The following is a 25,310-nucleotide window of genomic DNA, read 5'->3' as shown; positions in this document are numbered from 1 at the left end:
AGAAATAGCCCCGCCTTCCTGTCACATTTTTTCTGGCACGATAAGAGCTCATAGCGTATCCAATTCTATCTCGATGTTATGTCATAGACTTTATCTAATCATCCATGTACTTACTGGGTGGATGCGTTTTGATGTAGCGCATCCACCTGAATTTTTATCTAAGAACAGTAGCTCAAACCCATAGACCTATAATAACATGTTATTATAGGTCTATGGCTCAAACCATGGTTAGGTTAGGTTAGGTCCAAGGTTATAGCCTTGGGCCGAAAAATGAACTGATAGAATTTGAACATATTCTTATGTTTCTTGGGGGTTTCGCGGTCGTAATTAGGCATCGATTTCTCTGAGAAAAATTTTTAAAACCATTTAAAGCACTTTATTTTCACGAAATTCGAAATATCTTAGATTTGGGTCGAATTGAAACTACGTATGAAATAAGGTGAGGGTATGCAATGCCATATTTATTTATTACTAATTAAAACAAAACATTGAATTATACGAGATTTCATTTTCTGTATATTGTTTTCATAAGAAACCTACTAAAATAACTCTTAAAATGAAAAATATTTCTCAAAAAGATCATAAAACTAGCAAGTTTTCAATTTCATCTTCTCCTTGAGAAGGGTGTATCGCATGTTTTCTCTGGACTATGTTTTGTGTGACGTGGATTGCCAGCTATCTCACCATTGCTTTGGTGGTCGTCAGATGGATCTTCTTCTGAGGGGTTTGTAGTCCCTGGTGACCTTTACCATTCTGTCTGCCAGTTTGTATCCTGTTATTGTTTCTAGGGTCTTCATTTCAGTGGTTCGCAATATCCTTTTTGTTGTAGACGTTTCGGCTGTGGTCTTCGCTCTGTTGATAGTTTTCATTTTGAAATATAATAATTCACTTATATCCTGTATGTCAAATATCGATATTTGTAATATTAATCCTTACTAAGGAACAATTAACCACGCCACTGGAATGTTCACTGCACCTCTAGTTGTCAATTTTGCAGGTTTGTTGTTTTCCTACCTCACTTTATCATAATACTGTTACAATTGATTACAATATAACGCTATTTAAGTTTGAGACCACCCCTATGTTTTCTTTACTCTGAGATTTTTCATTCATAAGTGACATTTATGTTCTTTTTTGTTCAAATGAACAGAATCCAAATGCTTTTTGAGTTGAACTTTCTGGTTGGCTGCATAATCACATAAGTAACATTTAAGTATATCTTTTTCTATTCAATTGGACAAATCCATATTAATTTTGAGGTAAACTTTCCGGTTGGCTACATAATCACACAGGTAATTATTTTAAGTTCAAATGGACAGAATCTATATGCCTTCTGAGGTTATTTTTCTGATTGGCTGCATAATCACATGAGTGACATTTATGTTCTTTTTTATTCAAATGGACAGAATCTATATGCTTTTTGAGGGTAACTTTCAGGTTGGCTGCATAATCACATGAGTGACATTTATGTTCTCTTTTATTCAAATGGACAGAATCTATATGCTTTTTGAGGTTATTTTTCAGATTGGTTGCAAACTCACATAAGTGACATTTATGTTTTCTTTTATTCAAATGAACAGAATCCATATGATTTATGAGGTCAACTTTCCAGTTGGATGCATAATCACATAAGTGACATTTATGTTCTCTTTTATTCAAATGAACAGAATCTATATGAATTTTGAGGTTATCTTTCTGGTTGGCTGCATAATCACATAAGTGACATTTATGTTCTTTTTTATTTAAATGAACAGAATCTATATGCCTTTTGAGGGTAATTTTCAGGCTGGCTGCATAATCACAGAAGTGACATTTATGTTCTTTTTTATTCAAATGGACAGAATCTATATGCTTTTTGAGGGCAACTTTCAGGTTGGCTGCATAATCACATAAGTGACATTTATGTTCTTTTTTATTCAAATGAACAGAATCCATATGAATCTTGAGGTCAACTTTCCAGTTGGATGCATAATCACATAAGTGACATTTATGATCTCTTTTATTCAAATGAACAGAATCTATATGAATTTTGAGGTTATCTTTCCGGTTGGCTGCATAATCACATAAGTGACATTTATGTTCTTTTTTATTTAAATGAACAGAATCTATATGCCTCTTGAGTTTTATTTTCTGAATGGTTGCAAACTCACATAAGTGACATTTATGTTCTCTTTTATTCAAATGAACAGAATCTATATGAATTTTGAGGTTATCTTTCTGGTTGGCTGCATAATCACATAAGTGACATTTATGTTCTTTTTTATTTAAATGAACAGAATCTATATGCCTCTTGAGTTTTATTTTCTGAGTGGTTGCAAACTCACATAATTGACATTTATGTTTTCTTTTATTCAAATGAACAGAATCCATATGATTTTTGAGGTCAACTTTCCAGTTGGATGCATAATCACATAAGTGACATTTATGTTCTTTTTTTTTCAAATGAACAGAATCTATATGAATTTTGAGGTTATCTTTCTGGTTGGCTGCATAATCACATAAGTGACATTTATGTTCTCTTTTATTCAAATGAACAGAATCTATATGCCTCTTAAGTTTTATTTTATGAGTGGTTGCAAACTCACATAAGTGACATTTATGTTCTCTTTTATTCAAATGGACAGAATCCAAATGCTTTTTGAGTTGAACTTTCTGGTTGGCTGCATACTCACATAAGTGACATTTATGTCCTTTTTTATTCAAATGGACAGCATCTATATGATTTTGGAGGGTTTCTTTCATGCTTGCAGCATACTCACATAATGGACATTGAAATTCTTTTGTATTCAAATGGACAGAATCCAAATGATGTTTGAGTTGAAATTTTTGATTGGCTGCAAACTCACATAAGTGACATTTATGTTCTTGTTTATTCAAATGGACAGCCTCTATATACCCTTCGAGATTGTTTTTCTGGTTTAAAGCAAACTCGTCTATTTCATATTTAATAGACAATCTTATTCCATTCTCATCAGTGTATTGATGAGAAATATCCATGATTTCAGTCTTTTCATCAATATGCCCCCCATCAGTTGTGTACTGAAAACTAGAACCAAAAAATAATTGTAACATTTTGATTTTCAATTATAAGAGGTTTGAAGAGAAAATTTTCATTCAAAAGTGTTCTTTCACAAAATCGAATTTTCAAAAAGATATTTCAAAGGAATATTTCACAAAGTGTGACATCTTTGTAAAAAGTAATGTTGCTTGATTACATTAATTTTTCTAGTTAGAGAATTTGAAAGAGAAATTTCAATATCACATAATACAATAATCAATAAGACTTTATTTCATAGAAAATATTGAAATCTTAAGGACCTAATCTACACAATTTCAAAATAAATATATTTTGATATGTATCATTTGTTGAAACTTATTTATCCCATTAATTTATATAATCTGATGTATTGGGTATTTGATTTGTAGGGATTGAAAGTGAAAAAAGTTAAAATTTGGCCTACAGTATCAAGAAAAAATAATGAATGCTTACGCTAAGTCGAATGAATTTCCTTTTTCATAGCTTTCCTCATTTTCTCCCATTTCCATCTTCACTCTGTGATGAGTACTCTTTGGTTAGTTTTCTTCTTTTTCTCAAACAGATCAATCTGATTGAGAGAGTCTGAATATGGGCTCAGCCTGAAAAACCATGTACCCAATCTCGGTAGTGTGAATGTCAGTCTTGATCCTGGGTCCTGGGGCAACAGGAGTCTTGGAAGTCCAATCCCAGGACTGATTATCTAAAGACCTCAAATAAATTTAATGGTAAAGGAAAATCAAATGAGGAGAGTGTGGAGTATAGAGCGTTACAATTAAAAAAGTTGTTTTCGCAACAAAAAAACATGTGTGTTATATCCCCAAATACGCCATACTCACAAAAAGCGGATTCTCTGAGACCTATCCTGTTAAGTGATAAGGGGTGAGGCAGTGGCCAGACCTGAGTCGGAGAATGGTCGTGAAAAAACGGCGCGGACGATCATTTTTTGCAAACCAGAGTGTACTATAAACTGAATTGATATTAAGGAATGAAGCATATATTCGACCCTTATGGGTACATATATCCAAAAATTCATCTCTCCAACTTTGTGCTTGATCAGATCGAAACCTGGGCCAAAGTTCTTGGGGTCCACCAGGAATATTTGGGGGATCAACTTCATATGTATCTTCATTAGCTAACAAATCAGCAGTGTCATTTCCGTGAATATATGAATGACTGGGAATCTATAGACATACCATCTTGATACCTGCAATGTAGGTATCATTAAACAGTTGGTGGGTGCGTACTGAAATACAATCAATTTTAGCATCAAATTTTTTGGCCTTAAGCGATTGTAAAAGACTAAGAGAATCAGAAATTATGATTACTCTCTTGAACTTTTGTTGGAGGGCAATTTCAACAGCACTGCCAAGAGCATACATTTCTGCAGTGTATATAGACCAATGATCCAGAAGACGTGCTGAGATTTGAATACATGGAGAAGGACAGAAAATACCATATCCAACGGAATCGAGATCTCTGGACAAAGATGCATCTGTGAAAACAAGATGGTGCTGAGGAAACTTATCAGAAAGTAAAGCATTAAATTCCTGGGGGTTTGAAATTGCGTATTTTGGAAGACCTGAGCTGAAAACAACTATTCTATTTAGCCTGACTTGAACCGGGATGTCAAAGAAAGGGATATTTGGTGCAGTTTTAATGAGATGTTTCCGTGGTGAGAGATCTGCACTGCCCGAAAAAGAGGAGGGATGGTAGTTCTCATCCACAAGCAGTCAAGATTTTGTTCAATGATTGCTTTGAGGACTGGATGGTTTTCAATTCTGTAAAGTTTTGAGACGGACTAGAAGGCTAACCATTTTCGTCCATACGATAGTGGGGTCTGGGCTGCCTCATAAAGTATAGCATTAGTAGGGGTTGATTTCAAGAGAGATAATGCTGATCGAAGTAGAGCATATTGAGCTCTGTCCAGTCGATTTAAGTTTGCCTTCGAGCATCTGCCATACAAAATACTAGAGTAATCCAGATGCGTAAGTGCCAACACTTTATTCTCTAATGAGAATTGCCGGATGACAGCCCCATTTCGTCTTTCCAAGGGCTTTAATTATATTGTTGTAATTATTTAGGTTACAAGGAAGCTCAGAGGGTAAAGGAGCTGATTGGGGTCTATTGGCTCTATTAGCTTCAAATAAGGAGATATTATGTGTTGCCATCAACTCTCTAATCTTAACTTGCCTAAGATACTCAACACATGATCTGTCATTGGAAGGGTGATTTCCCCTACAAAAAACGCATTTTGGTGTTTCTTTACATTTTAAATTAGCATCATGAGATTCACCACATGTTAAACACCTGTAGTTACCTCTACATTGCATCTCAGTGTGACCAAAACGAAGGCATTTACGACATTGAATGACGGGGGTATATACAGGGCAACTTTAGTGCGAATATTGAAAATTTCAAAATATTTTGGAAGAGAGGTACCTTGGAAGATAATCAAGCATGTTCCAGAAGGAACTCTGGTTGTTGTATCATTAACTATGATGTTACGTTTGAATCTAGGAACTCTGGGGATTGGCGTATTGGGGAACATAGCTACACCATATTGGATTATATCTTCCTCTGTAATATCTGATCCAATATCCCTTACAATTCCCATCGAAGTGACCATACGAGCTGGGATATAAACATAATACACTCCAGCTCGTTTGAGTTCTTTTCTACATATATCTTTAATATCTAAATTATTTTTATGAGATGTATGTAGGCATTTACCAACGTTCATTGCATTGAGATTACCGATATTATGAGAAATTGACTCAATTATTACACAAAATGGACCTTTGTCGGATTTATTATATTTGAAAGATTTTCTAGAGTTCGCTGAATTTTTGTTTGTCAATAATTTGAGATAGATGATTAATTTGATGAAGTAATTCACTATCCTGAGACTCAAGGACTGTTTTTCTCAAGATCGTGATCTCCTCATTTAGAAAGTTTAAATCTATTTTATTCGGAGATTCTAAATTATCTAAAGCACTGGCTGCTCTAGGGGAAAGAAGTGGTGAGACACGGGGGTGATCCCCGGGGCTTTCAAATGACATTCTGCTACTAGTTGTGCTAGATCAAGTTGTCTTACTCAAATTATATGAAAAAATATTCTAGTCTACCTAGATTTAGCAGTAACACTTACCAGATTAAACACGAAACACCATTTTGAGGTTAGAAACTAATAAGAAAACAAGAAAAAAAATAGTCAGTAAGTTTCTATTTGTTCTATACTTTGATGTTTGACATTGATAAAATTAAATTTAATTTTTTCAAATACACCTATAGTCCATTAAGGAATTATTTAGTGACGTTTGTGCACTCTCTTATTAGTTCTTAGCATAGAGTCATAGACAAACTAGTTTATCTATGGTTTTTAGTTAAGGCATGCGCACGTGCTCGAACTACTTTCTATTCGTTCTATACTTTGATGTTTGACATTGATATTGATTGTGAAAAAATTTAATTTAATTCTTTCAGATACACCTAATAATTTTCATCGATAAACACGAATAACGGAACATTAAATGATAGAAACTGGTACTCGTTGAAATTCTATGCGGCGCACCCACACTTCTATATTTTAACTTAGTTAAAAGCACAGAATACTAAATATATAAAAGTTGGCCTGCTAGTGTTAATTCTTAGGAAACGTGCATAAACGCCCGCATTGATTTGTTAGCGTTCAATTCTTAGTTCTTAGGACTGGTGCATAAAAGCCCACCACTACACACTACAATGTTATCTGTGACCCACCATTAGAGCGGTTCCACTTCGGATATAGATCTCAGTCAACTATCAACCAATAACATTTCACAGAAGTGAACAGATCCGTATTCACAATTTTTGCATATCTTCACCATACTCTAAATATATTAAAATTTATATAGCAGGATATGTTAATATTAACATTAATGTGTTGTACCGCGATATTGTACATTATTCGAAACAAATCATTACAAAACAATAGGTAACAATTAATAGTCAATGAAAAGCAAAAATAGTGAAACTAACAGAATAGTATAAAAAAAATGTAATAATTATTTTACTTGAATTCGTTTGACAGATATTCATCAACCGAATAATAACACTTGGAGATCAGAAAGTACTTCACGCGTTTTCCATAGCATCTGCAGAATTTGATCTGGTCTGGGTGATGGTTGTACAATTTGATCGCCAAATAGTTTGTGGCCTTTTGTGCTTGTTTTTTTCTGTGGTATGGTAAGCATTTCTCTTCCTATTCCTTCGTGAAAGTTTACTTAATCCGACCCGATATTTCTCCAATTTTAGTAATAGAAATAGCCCCGCCTTCCTGTCACATTTTTTCTGGCACGATAAGAGCTCATAGCGTATCCAATTCTATCTCGATGTTATGTCATAGACTTTATCTAATCATCCATGTACTTACTGGGTGGATGCGTTTTGATGTAGCGCATCCACCTGAATTTTTATCTAAGAACAGTAGCTCAAACCCATAGACCTATAATAACATGTTATTATAGGTCTATGGCTCAAACCATGGTTAGGTTAGGTCCAAGGTTATAGCCTTGGGCCGAAAAATGAACTGATAGAATTCGAACATATTCTTATGTTTCTTGGGGGTTTCGCGGTCGTAATTAGGCATCGATTTCTCTGAGAAAAATTTTTAAAACCATTTAAAGCACTTTATTTTCACGAAATTCGAAATATCTCAAATTTGGGTTGTGTTAGAAAGAATCTTAACATGGGTTAATATTCATTTTGGGAAATTCTTCATTAAATTGGAACTACGTATGAAATAAAGTAAGGGTATGCAATGCCATATTTATTTATTACTAATTAAAACAAAACATTGAATTATACGAGATTTCATTTTCTGTATATTGTTTTCATAAGAAACCTACTAAAATAACTCTTAAAATGAAAAATATTTCTCAAAAAGATCATAAAACTAGCAAGTTTTCAATTTCATCTTCTCCTTGAGAAGGGTGTATCGCATGTTTTCTCTGGACTATGTTTTGTGTGACGTGGATTGCCAGCTATCTCACCATTGCTTTGGTGGTCGTCAGATGGATCTTCTTCTGAGGGGTTTGTAGTCCCTGGTGACCTTTACCATTCTGTCTGCCAGTTTGTATCCTGTTATTGTTTCTAGGGTCTTCATTTCAGTGGTTCGCAATATCCTTTTTGTTATAGACGTTTCGGCTCTGGTCTTCGCTCTGTTGATAGTTTTCATTTTGAAATATAATAATTCACTTATATCCTGTATGTCAAATATCGATATTTGTAATATTAATCCTTACTAAGGAACAATTAACCACGCCACTGGAATGTTCACTGCACCTCTAGTTGTCAATTTTGCAGGTTTGTTGTTTTCCTACATCACTTTATCATAATACTGTTACAATTGATTAGAATATAACGCTATTTACGTTTGAGGCCACCCCTATGTTTCCTTTACTCTGATATTTTTCATTCAAATGGTTACGTTTTATATATCTTTTAAGGGTTTCTTTCATGCTTGAAACATACCCACATAAGTGACATTTATGTTCTTTTTTGATAAAATGAACAGAATCCAAATGCTTTTTGAGGTGAACTTCCTGGTTGGCTGCATAATCACATAAATAACATTTATATATTTTTTTATTCAAATGGACAGAATCCATATTAATTTTGAGGATAACTTTCCGGATGATTGCATAATCACACAGGTAATTATTTTATGTCCAAATGGACAGAATCTATATGCTTTTTGAGGTTATTTTTCTGATTGGCTGCATAATCACATAAGTGACTTTTATGTTGTTTTTTATTCAAATGGACAGAATCCAAATGCTTTTTGAAATTAGCTTCCAGGTTGACTGCATAATCACATAAGTGACATTTATGTAGTTTTTTATTCAAATGGACAGAATCCAAATGCTTTTTGAGGTGAACTTCCTGGTTGGCTGCATCATCACATAAAAAACATTTATATTTTTTTTTTTATTCAAATGGACAGAATCCATATTAATTTTGAGGATAACTTTCCGGATGGCTGCATAATCACACAGTTAATTATTTTATGTTCAAATGGACAGAATCTATATGCTTTTTGAGGTTATTTTTCTGATTGGCTGCATAATCACATAAGTGACATTTATGTTCCTTTTCATTCAAATGGATAGAATCCAAATGCTTTTTGAGGCAATCTTTCCGGTTGGCTGCATAATCACATAAGTGACATTTATGTTGTTTTTTATTCAAATGGACAGAATCCAAATGCTTTTGGAGTTGAACTTTCAGGTTGGCTGCATAATCACATAAGTGACATTTATGTTCTCTTTTATTCAAATGGAAAGAATCAATATGAATTTTAAGGTGAACTTTCTGGTTGGCTGCATAATCACATAAGTGACATTTATGTTCTCTTTTATTCAAATGAACAGAATCCATATGAATTTTGAGGTCAACTTTCTGATTGGCTGCAAACTCACATAAGTGACATTTATGTTCTTTTTTATTGAAATGGACAGAATCCAAATGCTCTTTGAGGCAATCTTTCCGGTTGGCTGCATAATCACATAAGTGACATTTATGTTCTTTTTCATTCAAATGGATAGAATCCAAATGCTTTTTGAGGCAATCTTTGCGGTTGGCTGCATAATCACATAAGTGACATTTATGTTGTTTTTTATTCAAATGGACAGAATCCAAATGCTTTTTGAGTTGAACTTTCAGGTTGGCTGCATAATCACATAAGTGACATTTATGTTCTCTTTTATTCAAATGGATAGAATCAATATGAATTTTAAGGTGAACTTTCTGGTTGGCTGCATAATCACATAAGTGACATTTATGTTCTCTTTTATTCAAATGAACAGAATCCATATGAATTTTGAGGTCAACTTTCTGATTGGCTGCAAACTCACATAAGTGACATTTATGTTCTTTTTTATTGAAATGGACAGAATCCAAATGCTCTTTGAGGCAATCTTTCCGGTTGGCTGCATAATCACATAAGTGACATTTATGTTCTTTTTCATTCAAATGGATAGAATCCAAATGCTTTTTGAGGCAATCTTTGCGGTTGGCTGCATAATCACATAAGTGACATTTATGTTGTTTTTTATTCAAATGGACAGAATCCAAATGCTTTTTGAGTTGAACTTTCAGGTTGGCTGCATAATCACATAAGTGACATTTATGTTCTCTTTTATTCAAATGGATAGAATCAATATGAATTTTAAGGTGAACTTTCTGGTTGGCTGCATAATCACATAAGTGACATTTATGTTCTTTTTTATTCAAATGTATAGAATCAATATGAATATTGAGGTCAATCTTCTGATTGGCTGCAAACTCACATAAGTGACATTTATGTTCTTTTTTATTCAAATGGACAGAATCCAAATGCTTTTTAAGGTTAGTTTTCTGGTTGGCTGCATAATCACATAAGTGACATTTATGTTCTTTTTTATTCAAATGGACAGAATCCAAATGCTTTTTGAGTTGAACTTTCAGGTTGGCTGCATAATCACATAAGTGACATTTATGTTCTCTTGTATTCAAATGAACAGAATCTATATGCCCCCTGAGTTTTATTTTCCGAGTGGTTGCAAACTCACATAAGTGACATTTATGTTCTTTTTTATTCAAATGGACAGAATCCAAATGCTTTTTGAGTTCAACTTTCAGGTTGGCTGCATAATCACATAAGTGACATTTATGTTCTCTTTTATTCAAATGGATAGAATCAATATGAATTTTAAGGTGAACTTTCTGGTTGGCTGCATAATCACATAAGTGACATTTATGTTCTTTTTTATTCAAATGGATAGAATCTATATGCCTCTTGAGTTTTATTTTCTGAGTGGTTGCATACTCACATAAGTGACATTTATGTTCTTTTTTATTCAAATGGACAGAATCAATATGAATTTTGAGGTCAACTTTCTGATTGGCTGCAAACTCACATAAGTGACATTTATGTTCTTTTTTATTCAAATGGACAGAATCCAAATGCTTTTTGAGGTTAGTTTTCTGGTTGGCTGCATAATCACATAAGTGACATTTATGTTCTCTTTTATTCAAATGGACAGAATCAATATGAATTTTGAGGTCAACTTTCTGATTGGCTGCAAACTCACATAAGTGACATTTATGTTCTTTTTTATTCAAATGGACAGAATCCAAATGCTTTTTGAGGTTAGTTTTCTGGTTGGCTGCATAATCACATAAGTGACATTTATGTTCTCTTTTATTCAAATGGACAGAATCCATATTAATTTTGAGGATAACTTTCCGGATGATTGCATAATCACACAGGTAATTTTTTTATGTTCAAATAGACAGAATCTATATGCTTTTTGAGGTTATTTTTCTGATTGGCTGCATAATCACATAAGTGACATTTATGTTCTTTTTTATTCAAATGAACAGAATCCAAATGCTTTTTGAGTTGAACTTTCTGGTTGGCTGCATAATCACATAAGTAACATTTATATTTTTTTCTATTCAAATGGACAAATCCATATTAATTTTGAGGAAAACTTTCCGGTTGGCTACATAATCACACAGGTAATTATTTTATGTTCAAATGGACAGAATCTATATGCCTTCTGAGGTTACTTTTCTGATTGGCTGCATAATCACATAAGTGACATTTATGTTCTCTTTTATTCAAATGAACAGAATCCAAATGCTTTTTGAGTTCAACTTTCAGGTTGGCTGCATAATCACATAAGTGACATTTATGTTCTCTTTTATTCAAATGGATAGAATCAATATGAATTTTAAGGTGAACTTTCTGGTTGGCTGCATAATCACATAAGTGACATTTATGTTCTTTTTTATTCAAATGGATAGAATCTATATGCCTCTTGAGTTTTATTTTCTGAGTGGTTGCATACTCACATAAGTGACATTTATGTTCTTTTTTATTCAAATGGACAGAATCCAAATGAATTTTGAGGTCAACTTTCTGATTGGCTGCATAATCACATAAGTGACATTTATGTTGTTTTTTATTCAAATGGACAGAATCCAAATGCTTTTTGAGTTGAACTTTCAGGTTGGCTGCATAATCACATAAGTGACATTTATGTTCTCTTTTATTCAAATGGATAGAATCAATATGAATTTTGATGTGAACTTTCTGGTTGGCTGCATAATCACATAAGTGACATTTATGTTCTTTTTTATTCAAATGGATAGAATCTATATGCCTCTTGAGTTTTATTTTCTGAGTGGTTGCATACTCACATAAGTGACATTTATGTTCTTTTTTATTCAAATGGACAGAATCAATATGAATTTTGAGGTCAACTTTCTGATTGGCTGCAAACTCACATAAGTGACATTTATGTTCTTTTTTATTCAAATGGACAGAATCCAAATGCTTTTTGAGGTTAGTTTTCTGGTTGGCTGCATAATCACATAAGTGACATTTATGTTCTCTTTTATTCAAATGGACAGAATCCATATGAATTTTGAGGTCAACTTTCTGATTGGCTGCAAACTCACATAAGTGACATTTATGTTCTTTTTTATTCAGATGGACAGAATCCAAATGCTTTTTAAGGTTAGTTTTCTGGTTGGCTGCATAATCACATAAGTGACATTTATGTTCTTTTTTATTCAAATGGACAGAATCCAAATGCTTTTTGAGATGAACTTTCAGGTTGGCTGCATAATCACATAAGTGACATTTATGTTCTCTTTTATTCAAATGGACAGAATCAATATGAAGTTTGAGGTCAACTTTCCGGTTGGATGCATAATCACATAAGTGACATTTATGTTCTTTTTCATTCAAATGGACAGAATCGATATGAATTTTGAGTTGAACTTTATGGTTGGCTGCAAAATCACATAAGTGACATTTATGTTCTCTTTCATTCAAATGGACAGCATCTATATGCCCTTCGAGATTGTTTTTCTGGTTTAAAGCAAACTCGCCTATTTCATATTTAATAGACGATCTTATTCCATTCTCATCAGTGTAATGCTGAACAATATCCATGATTTCAGTCTTTTCATCAATATGCCCCCCATCAGTTGTGTACTGAAATCTAGAACCAAAAAATAATTGTAATATTTTGATTTTCAATTATAAGAGGTTTGAAGTGAAAACAATTTCAACAAACACTGATAATGTTCATTTCACAAAGTGTGACATTTTTGTGAAAAGTATTGTGAAATGGCTCGCATTAATTTTCCTAGTTAGAGAATTTGAAAGAGAAATTTCAATATCACATAATACAATCATCAATAAGATTTTATTTCATAGAAATTATTGAAATCTTAAGGATCAAATCTTCACAATTTCAAAATAGAGAAAATTATCATTAAATTGTAACTGAATATTTCATATTATTCAACACAAAATACGACTCTTTCAATATGCACAAAAGGATAAGAGATATGACAGGAATGATGACAGCGAATACTAGCGGAAAAATACAGGATAAAAATGGTAACATCATACTGGATCGTTCAGGAAAAATAAAGGTTTGGCAAGAATACATAACAGGACCTTTCAGTGACCCAAGTCGATCAATCAACCCACCCACTTACACTATGGGGAATTTCCTTCCGATAACAGTGGATGAAGTTAGACGAACCATAAAGAACCTGAAAAATAGGAAAGCTCCAGGTCCCAAAAACATCAGAGGGGACTTCTTAAAACTTATTGAGGAAGAAGAGGATGTGAAATGGCTCACCGATGTTTTGAATGAGATTTATTCCTCTGGAGTAATACCAGATGCATGGCTGAAAGCCACTTTCGTGACTATTCCAAAGAAGTCAAACGCCAAAAGTTGTGAAGAATTCCGCACCATCAGTCTTGTTAGTCATGCTCTCAAACTCTTCCTGAAAATCATCCACAGAAGAATATATAAAACTTGTGAAGATCAAATAGGACAAACTCAGTTCGGCTTTCGAAATGCCTTGGGCACTCGAGAGGCACTGTTCAGTATACAGGTTTTAATTCAACGTGCCAGAGACGTTAACCACGATGTTTATGCCTGCTTCGTTGATTATCTGAAGGCGTTCGATCAAGTGCAGCACAATAAAATGATGAAAGTTCTGGAATCGGCCGGGTTGGAAGGACAGGATTTGAGAATCATTGCCAATCTCTACTGGAGGCAAACTTCATCTGTTAGAGTGGAAAATGAGGAGTCTGATGAAGTTTCGATAAGGAGAGGAGTTCGACAGGGATGCGTGTTATCCCCACTGCTATTCAATATTTATTCGGAATACATATTTAAGGAAGCCCTTGAGGAGAGTGGAGATGGCATTGTTGTGAATGGAGAAATTATTAACAACATTAGATATGCAGACGACAACGTTATTATGGCGAATGATATACATGGATTGCAGAGGTTGATGGATAGGATAGTAAATGTGAGTGAAAAATATGGACTACATCTAAACGTGAAAAAGACGAATTCATGATCATTTCAAAGAATAAAGAACTAACCGCTCAATTGAAGATCCACAACATGTTTGTACAAAGAGTCACCAGCTTTACTTACTTAGGAACGAACGTTAATGAAGATTGGGATCACTCCATTGAGGTGAAATGTAAATCGAGAAAGCCCGAAGTGCCTTCCTCAAAATGAAAAAGCTTTTTACGAGTACCTTAGCTATGAAGACCAAAATAAGACTACTGAGGTGCTATATCCTTCCGGTGCTTTTATATGGTGTCGAAGCACGGACATTAACAGAACGTCCTGCAAGAAATTAGAGGTGTTTGAGATGTGGTTGTACTGTCGTATTCTGAAGATCTCATGGGTTGACCACATCACGAATACAGAAGTTCTCCGCAGATTAAACAAGGAGAAGGAGATCTTGTGGGTCACGTTATGAGAAATCCGGAGAGGTATCCACTTCTACAACTGATACTACAAGGAAAAATTCAGGGAAAGAGAAGCATTGGACGACGAAGAATATCGTGGTTGAAGAATTTGAGAGTTTGGTTCAACCCAACAACCACAGGGCTATTTCGGGCAGCAATTGATAAGGTCCCTGTCGTCATCATGTTAGCCAACATACGGAATGGATAGGCACCAAAAGAAGAAGAAGATTCAACACAACAGAGATAGTCAACATATACTGACTTTTTCATTAAAATCAAGAGATTAAGACTAATAGGGAGTTGCCTTGTAAACATGATATGTGAAATAATCGAATTAAAGGTAAACAAGACTCTTTTTTGAAGATCTATATTGCTACAGTTTCGAGCTTACTATGTACTCCTCCTCAGGCTAAAAAAGTTACAAGAGAAAATTACAGAATGAAAACTACAAACAGAACAAATACCAAAACAGTTTAGTGTAGAAATAATTAGAACTTTCAAAATCGCAAAAACACATCTGCTCAACTGAAGAGGCAATAAGCCATGTCCTTTCTAGAATTATTTTTTTCATAATGAAAAAAGTGTAAGTGAAAAAAGTTAAAATTTGGCCTAGAGTATCAAGAAAAATAATGAATGCTTACCCCAAGTCAAATGAATTTCCTTTTTCATAGCTTTCATCATCTTCTCCCATTTCCATCTTTACTCTGTGATGATTACTTTCATCTAGGAACATTTTTGAGTATGTTTCCATTTCTGACTTCAACACTTCGTAAATTTTAATTGTGAAAATAAATATGTACAAGTACAAATCAGGAAATGTTTGTTTTGTATTATCTCTACTGTGCACTGTGTGAGTATCATAAACCTTATATCTAATGGACAGACCCTTAGAGAGAAATTCTCGCATGCCGCATAAACACATAACATCATACTAGGTCTTTACTGTGGTCATAGACCTAATATAATGATATGATATAAGGTCTATGACAGTGGTGAACACTCTTTGGTTAGCACCATAGATAAGTAGAGCTCATGAATGTTAGTGTTCTGTGGTTAGCACTTTTACTAATATTTTGTGATCTCAACCATAGAATGTATAATAGTTATATTTTGTCGTAGTACTACAAGCTAAATTTATTGGCGTCTAGGTCTAGGTCGAGCCATATGAAATCTTCAAATTCGATGACATTGAAAAAGCGCTCTTTTTGAAATATATAGGCAGATAAAATTGAAGACTAAAAGTCAGTGTTGCCAATGCGACTCCACTGAAAAAAATTCTATGTCAAAAAATCCGCGACATCTGAAAAAAAATCCGAAAAAAATTCGCTAGTTCATAGAACCTTAAATTATTAAAAAAAACTAAAAAAATTGATATTTTTCACACGCTCATGTTAAAGAAAACATTCGACTGGCTTTTTCTGATTTACAACGAATATATAAGCCCAATATTATATTTAACAATATTTGCAATATGATTTTTCTAGTGCTGCCATCTTGCATATTATTTAACGAAATGATTTGCGTATAGGTTCCTGCAATACATTGTGAGTTACAGGATTTTGAATCTAGAAGATCAAATGCGAAGGCGCAATATTCGAAAATATAATTAAATATTGGAATTCTTGTCCTGAACAGACTTTTTCTGGTGCAGGAAAAAAATTACAAGACATATAATTCTAATAGTTTATTGCAATAAAATCGAATATTTTTAGGATTGCACTCTTGAAGAGTTGAGATGGAAATGTTAATGCACGTAATAACGAATGAACATCACAACATATTTAATCTCAATAGAATGCATAAGCCCCTGAAAGCAATATGAGATTAAATACACATGTACAGGGTTGGCAAATAAGCGAGGTAAGCGGTTATATCTCAGGATCAACTCATCGTAGAGACTTGCGGTAAAAATTTTTACCAATAAAGTGTACAAGAAAACACTCTGGAAATTGTTTTGAAGTTCATAGCTCTATTTTTTCTTCTATTTTTTTTCTTGATATATTATTATTGATTTGCTTTTATTGGGAACCATTACCTGTTGGAAATAAAGGCTTATTATTATTATCAAGTCACTATAGAAATCAATATATAAATTCTGGTGGATGCGCTACATCATAGTGCATTCTCCATGCTAAATACCAGTCTGCGGTCAGTATTTTCCTGAGAGAACTCAAACAAGAATGTCTTGTGCTTTGCAAAAAAAAAAATTGCCTCAGATCATCTTCAAGTTTTGATGTCATTAAGAATTTTCGAAGATGAATATTAACCTACGATCAGATTCTTCCAACACACCGATCGTCTTCAAAAATTGATGTCTTTAAGAATTTTCCATGCTGAATACTAATTTGTAATCAGCTTTTTTTTAACACAGTAGTGAGATATTTCCAATTTCGCAGACAAATTGTGTTTTAAATATTTAGAAACGCTTACTGCTGAGAATCAAAGTCTAATTCAGCATCTACGACCCAAAAATCCCTCGAATTACTCATAAAATATAATCAAGGCCTAATACAGAACTGGCGACACTCGGAATATGCTATTTCTTGGGAAAAAACTTAAATTAAAATCGGCAGATAATTTGGCTTTAAGCTATTCATCCGCATTCTAAAAATAATAATAATATTACCAAAAATTGATTTCCATAAGTGTCATCTATGTAAATAATTCACCTATAGACTGAAGAGAGTCAAGCTTATGACCAATTGCCAGTTCAATGAAGGCAGTTATTGTTGTTATTTAATCCACAAATTATGTGATTTACTCCTGAAATGCATTCAATTAATATTCTAATATAAAAAAGGCCTTTGTGAACAATATGTTTTTATAACTGTAATGATATTTTCTTTTTACCATGAATAAAGGTCATTATTATTATTATCTACTGAAAAACATTGCTGTGCAGACCTAAAACTGCTGAAGTCACTTAATTATTTTAGCTAAGCAGGTTCTTTAGTACCTATGAATATTCAACCGATTACAGGGTGTTTCAAATTAAGTCGGCACCATTGCTAACTCCGTTATTATTGATGCTACGATGTCGGTTAAATGGGCAAACTAGTAGCATTTTTAGTGGCCTTCTCGATGCCGAAAACAAAAAAAAAATTGACAGTCGCGTTGTCAAAATATTTCATAAAATGATATTTTTTTTAATGGAACACCCTATATTTTTTCATGTATTTCGATTCGTAATAACATTCTCAACAACAAGGCTCATATCACCTTTATTCCTTAAGTGGAAAATGAGCGACTTATTTTGAAATATTTATTTCTTTCACTAGTACAAAAAATTTATTTATTTTTGATTGTCCAAACAACCATTTTTGGTATTTATACGAATGACAATATTTTGTTAATAATAGCAAAATAAGACAGTAAAAGGAAAAAAGCGCGCTAGGATGTGAACTCGTGATCATCATGTAGCATCACTCAATCGACACCACTAAGCTATTTGATATTAATAGACAAAACGATAATTTCCATCTTAAAGCCATTCCGCTAGCCGCTTTCATTTTGTGAATCAACAGTGGAATATCTCAATTTTGGGGTGTGTTAGGAAGAAACTGATAGCAGATTAGTATTCAGCATCGAAAATTCTTCAAGATATCAAATTATGAAGCTTATCCGACAAGAAAAAGATTTGAACCATAATTTGTCTCAAAAAATTCGAAATATCTCAGTTTTGGGGTCATCTAGTGAGGAACTGATTGCAATTAGGGATTGAGCATAAAAAATTCTTCATAATATCAAATTCTCAAGCCCATCCGAAACCAAAACTGTTTTAGGCAAAAAATAGCCGAAAAAATCGACCGATAGAATTTGAACATATTTTTATGTTTTTTTAAGGGTTTCGCGGTCGTGAACTCCAAATTAGGCATCGATTTTACTGAGAAAAATTTTTAAAACCATTTAAGCCCCTTTATTTTCAGGAAATTCAAAATATCTCAAATTTGGGTTGGGTTAGAAAGAATCTTAACGTGGGTTAATATTCATTTTGGAAAATTCTTCATTAAATTGGAACTACGTATGAAATAAGGTGAGGGTATGCAATGCCAGATTTATTTATTACTAATTAAAACAAAACATTGTATTATACGAGAGTTCATTTTCTGTATATTGTTTTCATAAGAAACCTACTAAAATAACTCTTAAAATGAAAAATATTTCTCAAAAAGATTATAAAACTAGCAAGTTTTCAATTTCATCTTCTCCTTGAGAAGGGTGTATCTCCTGTTTTCTCTGGACTATGTTTTGTGTGACGTGGATTGCCAGCTATCTCACCATTGCTTTGGTGGTCGTCAGATGGATCTTCTTCTGAGGGGTTTGTAGTCCCTGGTGACCTTTACTATTCTGTCTGCCAGTTTGTATCCTGTTATTGTTTCCAGGGTCTTCATTTCAGTGGTTCACAATATCCTCTTTGTTATAGACGTTTCGGCTCTGGTCTTCGCTCTGTTGATAGTTTTCATTTTGAAATATAATAATTCACTTATATCCTGTATTCAAGTCAAATATCGATTTTTTTAATATTAATCCTTACTAAGGAACAATTAACCACGGCACTGGAATGTTAACTGCACCTCTAGTTGTCAATTTTGCAGGTTTGTTGTTTTCCTACCTCACTTTATCATAATACTGTTACAATTGATTACAATATAACGCTATTTATGTTTGAGGCCACCCCTATGTTTTCTTTACTCTGAGATTTTTCATTCATAAGTGACATTCATGTTCTTTTTTGTTCAAATGAACAGAATCTATATGCTTTTTGAGGTCAACTTTCCAGTTGGATGCATAATCACATAAGTGACATTTATGTTCTTTTTATTTAAATGAACAGAATCCATATGAATTTTAAGGTGAACTTTCTGGTTGGCTGCATAATCACATAAGTGACATTTATGTTCTCTTTTATTCAAATGGACAGCATCTATATGATTTTGAAGGATTTGTTTCTTGCTTGCAGCATACTCACATAAGTGACATTTATGTTCTCTTTTATTCAAATGGATAGAATCAATATGAATTTTAAGGTGAACTTTCCGGTTGGCTGCATAATCACATAGGTGACATTTATGTTCTTTTTTATTCAAATGGATAGAATCAATATGAATTTTGAGGTCAACTTTCTGATTGGCTGCAAACTCACATAAGTGACATTTATGTTCTTTTTTATTCAAATGGACAGAATCCAAATGCTTTTTGAGGTTAGTTTTCTGGTTGGCTGCATAATCACATAAGTGACATTTATGTTCTTTTTTATTCAAATGGATAGAATCAATATGAATTTTGAGGTCAACTTTCTGATTGGCTGCAAACTCACATAAGTGACATTTATGTTCTTTTTTATTCAAATGGACAGACTCCAAATGCTTTTTGAGGTTAGTTTTCTGGTTGGCTGCATAATCACATAAGTGACATTTATGTTGTTTTTTATTCAAATGGACAGAATCCAAATGCTTTTTGAGTTGAACTTTCAGGTTGGCTGCATAATCACATAAGTGACATTTATGTTCTCTTTTATTCAAATGGATAGAATCAATATGAATTTTAAGGTGAACTTTCTGGTTGGCTGCATAATCACATAAGTGACATTTATGTTCTTTTTTATTCAAATGGATAGAATCAATATGAATTTTGAGGTCAACTTTCTGATTGGCTGCAAACTCACATAAGTGACATTTATGTTCTTTTTTATTCAAATGGACAGAATCCAAATGCTTTATGAGGTTAGTTTTCTGGTTGGCTGCATAATCACATAAGTGACATTTATGTTCTTTTTTATTCAAATGGACAGAATCCAAATGCTTTTTGAGTTGAACTTTCAGGTTGGCTGCATAATCACATAAGTGACATTTATGTTCTCTTTTATTCAAATGGATAGAATCAATATGAATTTTAAGGTCAACTTTCCGATTGGCTGCAAACTCACATAAGTGACATTTATGTTCTTTTTTATTCAAATGGACAGAATCCAAATGCTTTTTGAGGTTAGTTTTCTTGTTGGCTGCATAATCACATAAGTGACATTTATGTTCTCTTTTATTCAAATGGACAGAATCCATATGAATTTTGAGGTCAACTTTCTGATTGGCTGCAAACTCACATAAGTGACATTTATGTTCTTTTTTATTCAAATGGACAGAATCCAAATGCTTTTTAAGGTTAGTTTTCTGGTTGGCTGCATAATCACATAAGTGACATTTATGTTCTTTTTCATTCAAATGGACAGAATCCAAATGCTTTTTGAGTTGAACTTTCAGGTTGGCTGCATAATCACATAAGTGACATTTATGTTCTCTTTTATTCAAATGGACAGAATCCAAATGCTCTTTGAGGGTAGCTTTCAGGTTGGCTGCATAATCACATAAGTGACATTTATGTTCTTTTTTATTCAAATGGATAGAATCAATATGAATTTTGAGTTGAACTTTATGGTTGGCTGCAAAATCACATAAGTGACATTTATGTTCTCTTTCATTCAAATGGACAGCATCTATATGCCCTTCGAGATTGTTTTTCTGGTTTAAAGCAAACTCGCCTATTTCATATTTAATAGACGATCTTATTCCATTCTCATCAGTGTAATGATGAGCAATATCCATGATTTCAGTCTTTTCATCAATATGCCCCCCATCAGTCGTGTACTGAAATCTAGAACCAAAAAATAATTGTAACATTTTGATTTTCAATTATAAGAGGTTTGAAGTGAAAACAATTTCAACAAACACTGAAAATGTTCATTCAAAAGTGTTCTTCTACAAAATAAAATTTTCAAAAAGATATTTCAAAGGAATATTTCACAAAGTGTGACATTTTTGTAAAAAGTATTGTTGCTTGATTACATTAATTTTCCTAATTAGAGAATTTGAAAGAGAAATTTCAATATCACATAATACAATAATCAATAAGATTTTATTTCATAGAAATTATTGAAATCTTAAGGATCAAATCTTCACAATTTCAAAATAGAGAAAATTATCATTAAATTGTAACTGAATATTTTATATTATTCAACACAAAATACGACTCTTTCAATATGCACAAAAGGATAAGAGATATGACAGGAATGATACCAGCGAATACTAGCGGAAAAATACAGGATAAAAATGGTAACATCATATTGGATCGTTCAGGAAAAATAAAGGTTTGGCAAGAATACATAACAGGACCTTTCAGTGACCCAAGTCGATCAATCAACCCACCCACTTAAACTATGGGGAATTTCCTTCCGATAACAGTGGATGAAGTTAGACGAACCATAAAGAACCTGAAAAATAGGAAAGCTCCAGGTCCCAAAAACATCAGAGGGGACTTCTTAAAACTTATTGAGGAAGAAGAGGATGTGGAATGGCTCACCGATGTTTTGAATGAGATTTATTCCTCTGGAGTAATACCAGATGCATGGCTGAAAGTCACTTTCGTGACCATTCCAAAGAAGTCAAACGCCAAAAGTTGTGAAGAATTCCGCACCATCAGTCTTGTTAGTCATGCTCTCAAACTCTTCCTGAAAATCATCCACAGAAGAATATATAAAACTTGTGAAGATCAAATAGGACAAACTCAGTTCGGCTTTCGAAATGCCTTGGGCACTCGAGAGGCACTGTTCAGTATACAGGTTTTAATTCAACGTGCCAGAGACGTTAACCACGATGTTTATGCCTGCTTCGTTGATTATCTGAAGGCGTTCGATCAAGTGCAGCACAATGAAATGATGAAAGTTCTGGAATCGGCCGGGTTGGAAGGACAGGATTTGAGAATCATTGCCAATCTCTACTGGAGGCAAACTTCATCTGTTAGAGTGGAAAATGAGGAGTCTGATGAAGTTTCGATAAGGAGAGGAGTTCGACAGGGATGCGTGTTATCCCCACTGTTATTCAATATTTATTCGGAATACATATTTAAGGAAGCCCTTGAGGAGAGTGGAGATGGCATTGTTCTGAATGGAGAAATTATTAACAACAGTAGATATGCAGACGACACCGTTATTATGGCGAATGATATACATGGATTGCAGAGGTTGATGGATAGGATAGTAAATGTGAGTGAAAAATATGGACTACATCTAAACATGAAAAAGACGAATTCATGATCATTTCAGAAAATAAAGAACTAACCGCTCAATTGAAGATCCACAACATGTTTGTACAAAGAGTCACCAGCTTTACTTACTTAGGAACGAACGTTAATGAAGATTGGGATCACTCCATTGAGGTGAAATGTAGAATCGAGAAAGCCCGAAGTGCCTTCCTCAAAATGAAAAAGCTTTTTACGAGTACTTTAGCTATGAAGACCAAAATAAGACTACTGAGGTGCTATGCCTTCCGGTGCTTTTGTATGGTGTCGAAGCATGGACATTAACAGAAGTACTGCAAGAAATTAGAGGTGTTTGAGATGTGGTTGTACTGTCGTATTCTGAAGATCTCATGGGTTGACCACATCACGAATACAGAAGTTCTCCGCAGATTAAACAAGGAGAAGGAGATCTTGTGGGTCACGTTATGAGAAATCCGGAGAGGTATCGACTTCTACAACTGATACTACAAGGAAAAATTCAGAGAAAAAGAAGCATTGGAAGACGAAGAATATCGTGGTTGAAGAATTTGAGAGTTTGGTTCAACTCAACAACCACAGGGCTATTTCGGGCAGCAATTGATAAGGTCCGTGTCGTCATCATGTTAGCCAACATCCGGAATGGATAGGCACCAAAAGAAGAAGAAGATTCAACACAACAGAGATAGTCAACATATACTGACTTTTTTCATTAAAATCAAGAGATTAAGACTAATAGGGAGTTGCCTTGTAAACATGATATGTGAAATAATCGAATTAAAGGTAAACAAGACTCTTTTTTGAAGATCTATATTGCTACAGTTTCGAGCTTACTATGTACTCCTCCTCAGGCTAAAAAAGTTACAAGAGAAAATTACAGAATGAAAACTACAAACAGAACAAATACCAAAACAGTTTAGTGTAGAAATAATTAGAACTTTCAAAATCGCAAAAACACATCTGCTCAACTGAAGAGGCAATAAGCCATGTCCTTTCTAGAATTATTTTTTTCATAATGAAAAATGTGTAAGTGAAAAAAGTTAAAATTTGGCCTAGAGTATCAAGAAAAATAATGAATGCTTACCCCAAGTCAAATGAATTTCCTTTTTCATAGCTTTCATCATCTTCTCCCATTTCCATCTTTACTCTGTGATGATTACTTTCATCTAGGAACATTTTTGAGTATGTTTCCATTTCTGACTTCAACACTTCGTAAATTTTAATTGTGAAAATAAATATGTACAAGTACAAATCAGGAAATGTTTGTTTTGTATTATCTCTACTGTGCACTGTGTGAGTATCATAAACCTTATATCTAATGGACAGACCCTTAGAGAGAAATTCTCGCATGCCGCATATTATGTAACATCATACTAGGTCTTTACTGTGGTCATAGACCTAATATAATGATATAAGGTCTATGACAGTGGTGAATACTCTTTGGTTAGCACCATAGATAAGTAGAGCTCATGAATGTTAGTGTTCTGTGGTTAGCACTTTTACTAATATTTTGTGATCTCAACCATAGAATGTATAATAGTTATATTTTGTCGTAGTACTACAAGCTAAATTTATTGGCGTCTAGGTCTAGGTCGAGCCATATGAAATCTTCAAATTCGATGACATTGAAAAAGCGCTCTTTTTGAAATATATAGGCAGATAAAATTGAAGACTAAAAGTCAGTGTTGCCAATGCGACTCCACTGAAAAAAATTCTATGTCAAAAAATCCGCGACATCTGAAAAAAAATCCGAAAAAAATTCGCTAGTTCATAGAACCTTAAATTATTAAAAAAAACTAAAAAAATTGATATTTTTCACACGCTCATGTTAAAGAAAACATTCGACTGGCTTTTTCTGATTTACAACGAATATATAAGCCCAATATTATATTTAACAATATTTGCAATATGATTTTTCTAGTGCTGCCATCTTGCATATTATTTAACGAAATGATTTGCGTATAGGTTCCTGCAATACATTGTGAGTTACAGGATTTTGAATCTAGAAGATCAAATGCGAAGGCGCAATATTCGAAAAGATAATTAAATATTGGAATTCTTGTCCTGAACAGACTTTTTCTGGTGCAGGAAAAAAATTACAAGACATATAATTCTAATAGTTTATTGCAATAAAATCGAATATTTTTAGGATTGCACTCTTGAAGAGTTGAGATGGAAATGTTAATGCACGTAATAACGAATGAACATCACAACATATTTAATCTCAATAGAATGCATAAGCCCCTGAAAGCAATATGAGATTAAATACACATGTACAGGGTTGGCAAATAAGCGAGGTAAGCGGTTATATCTCAGGATCAACTCATCGTAGAGACTTGCGGTAAAAATTTTTACCAATAAAGTGTACAAGAAAACACGCTGGAAATTGTTTTGAAGTTCATACCT

The 25,310-nt window shown here is 33.5% G+C and overlaps 1 protein-coding gene and 1 long non-coding RNA gene across 4 annotated transcripts; both read right to left on the bottom strand.

Moving 5' to 3' along the window:
* Positions 1–2,924: 2,924 nt before the first annotated feature.
* LOC123683047 lies at positions 2,925–6,443 on the bottom strand. 3 transcript variants are annotated; one of them, XR_006747936.1, is made up of 3 exons: positions 6,186–6,443; positions 3,491–4,241; positions 2,925–3,046 (listed from the first exon to the last, which is right to left on the bottom strand). It is a non-coding gene; the product is annotated as an uncharacterized LOC123683047 (long non-coding RNA). The 3 variants fall into 3 exon arrangements; XR_006747934.1 differs by having other exon boundaries at positions 3,491–3,745; positions 6,186–6,418; XR_006747935.1 differs by having other exon boundaries at positions 3,491–3,737; positions 6,186–6,418.
* An 8,203-nt stretch (positions 6,444–14,646) lies between these two features.
* Positions 14,647–24,283, bottom strand: LOC123674245 (zinc finger protein Pegasus-like). The gene is made up of 3 exons (XM_045609185.1): positions 23,989–24,283; positions 21,170–21,506; positions 14,647–14,733 (listed from the first exon to the last, which is right to left on the bottom strand). The coding sequence occupies exons 1-3, from the start codon at positions 24,252–24,254 to the stop codon at positions 14,647–14,649; spliced, it is 690 nt and encodes a 229-aa protein (XP_045465141.1). The 5' UTR covers positions 24,255–24,283.
* Between the last annotated feature and the right edge of the window lie 1,027 nt (positions 24,284–25,310).

The sequence above is a fragment of the Harmonia axyridis genome, chromosome 1 (genome assembly GCF_914767665.1).
Source record: "Harmonia axyridis chromosome 1, icHarAxyr1.1, whole genome shotgun sequence".
Taxonomy (NCBI): Eukaryota; Metazoa; Arthropoda; class Insecta; order Coleoptera; family Coccinellidae; genus Harmonia; species Harmonia axyridis.
This window is presented reverse-complemented; position numbering and strand designations above follow the sequence as displayed.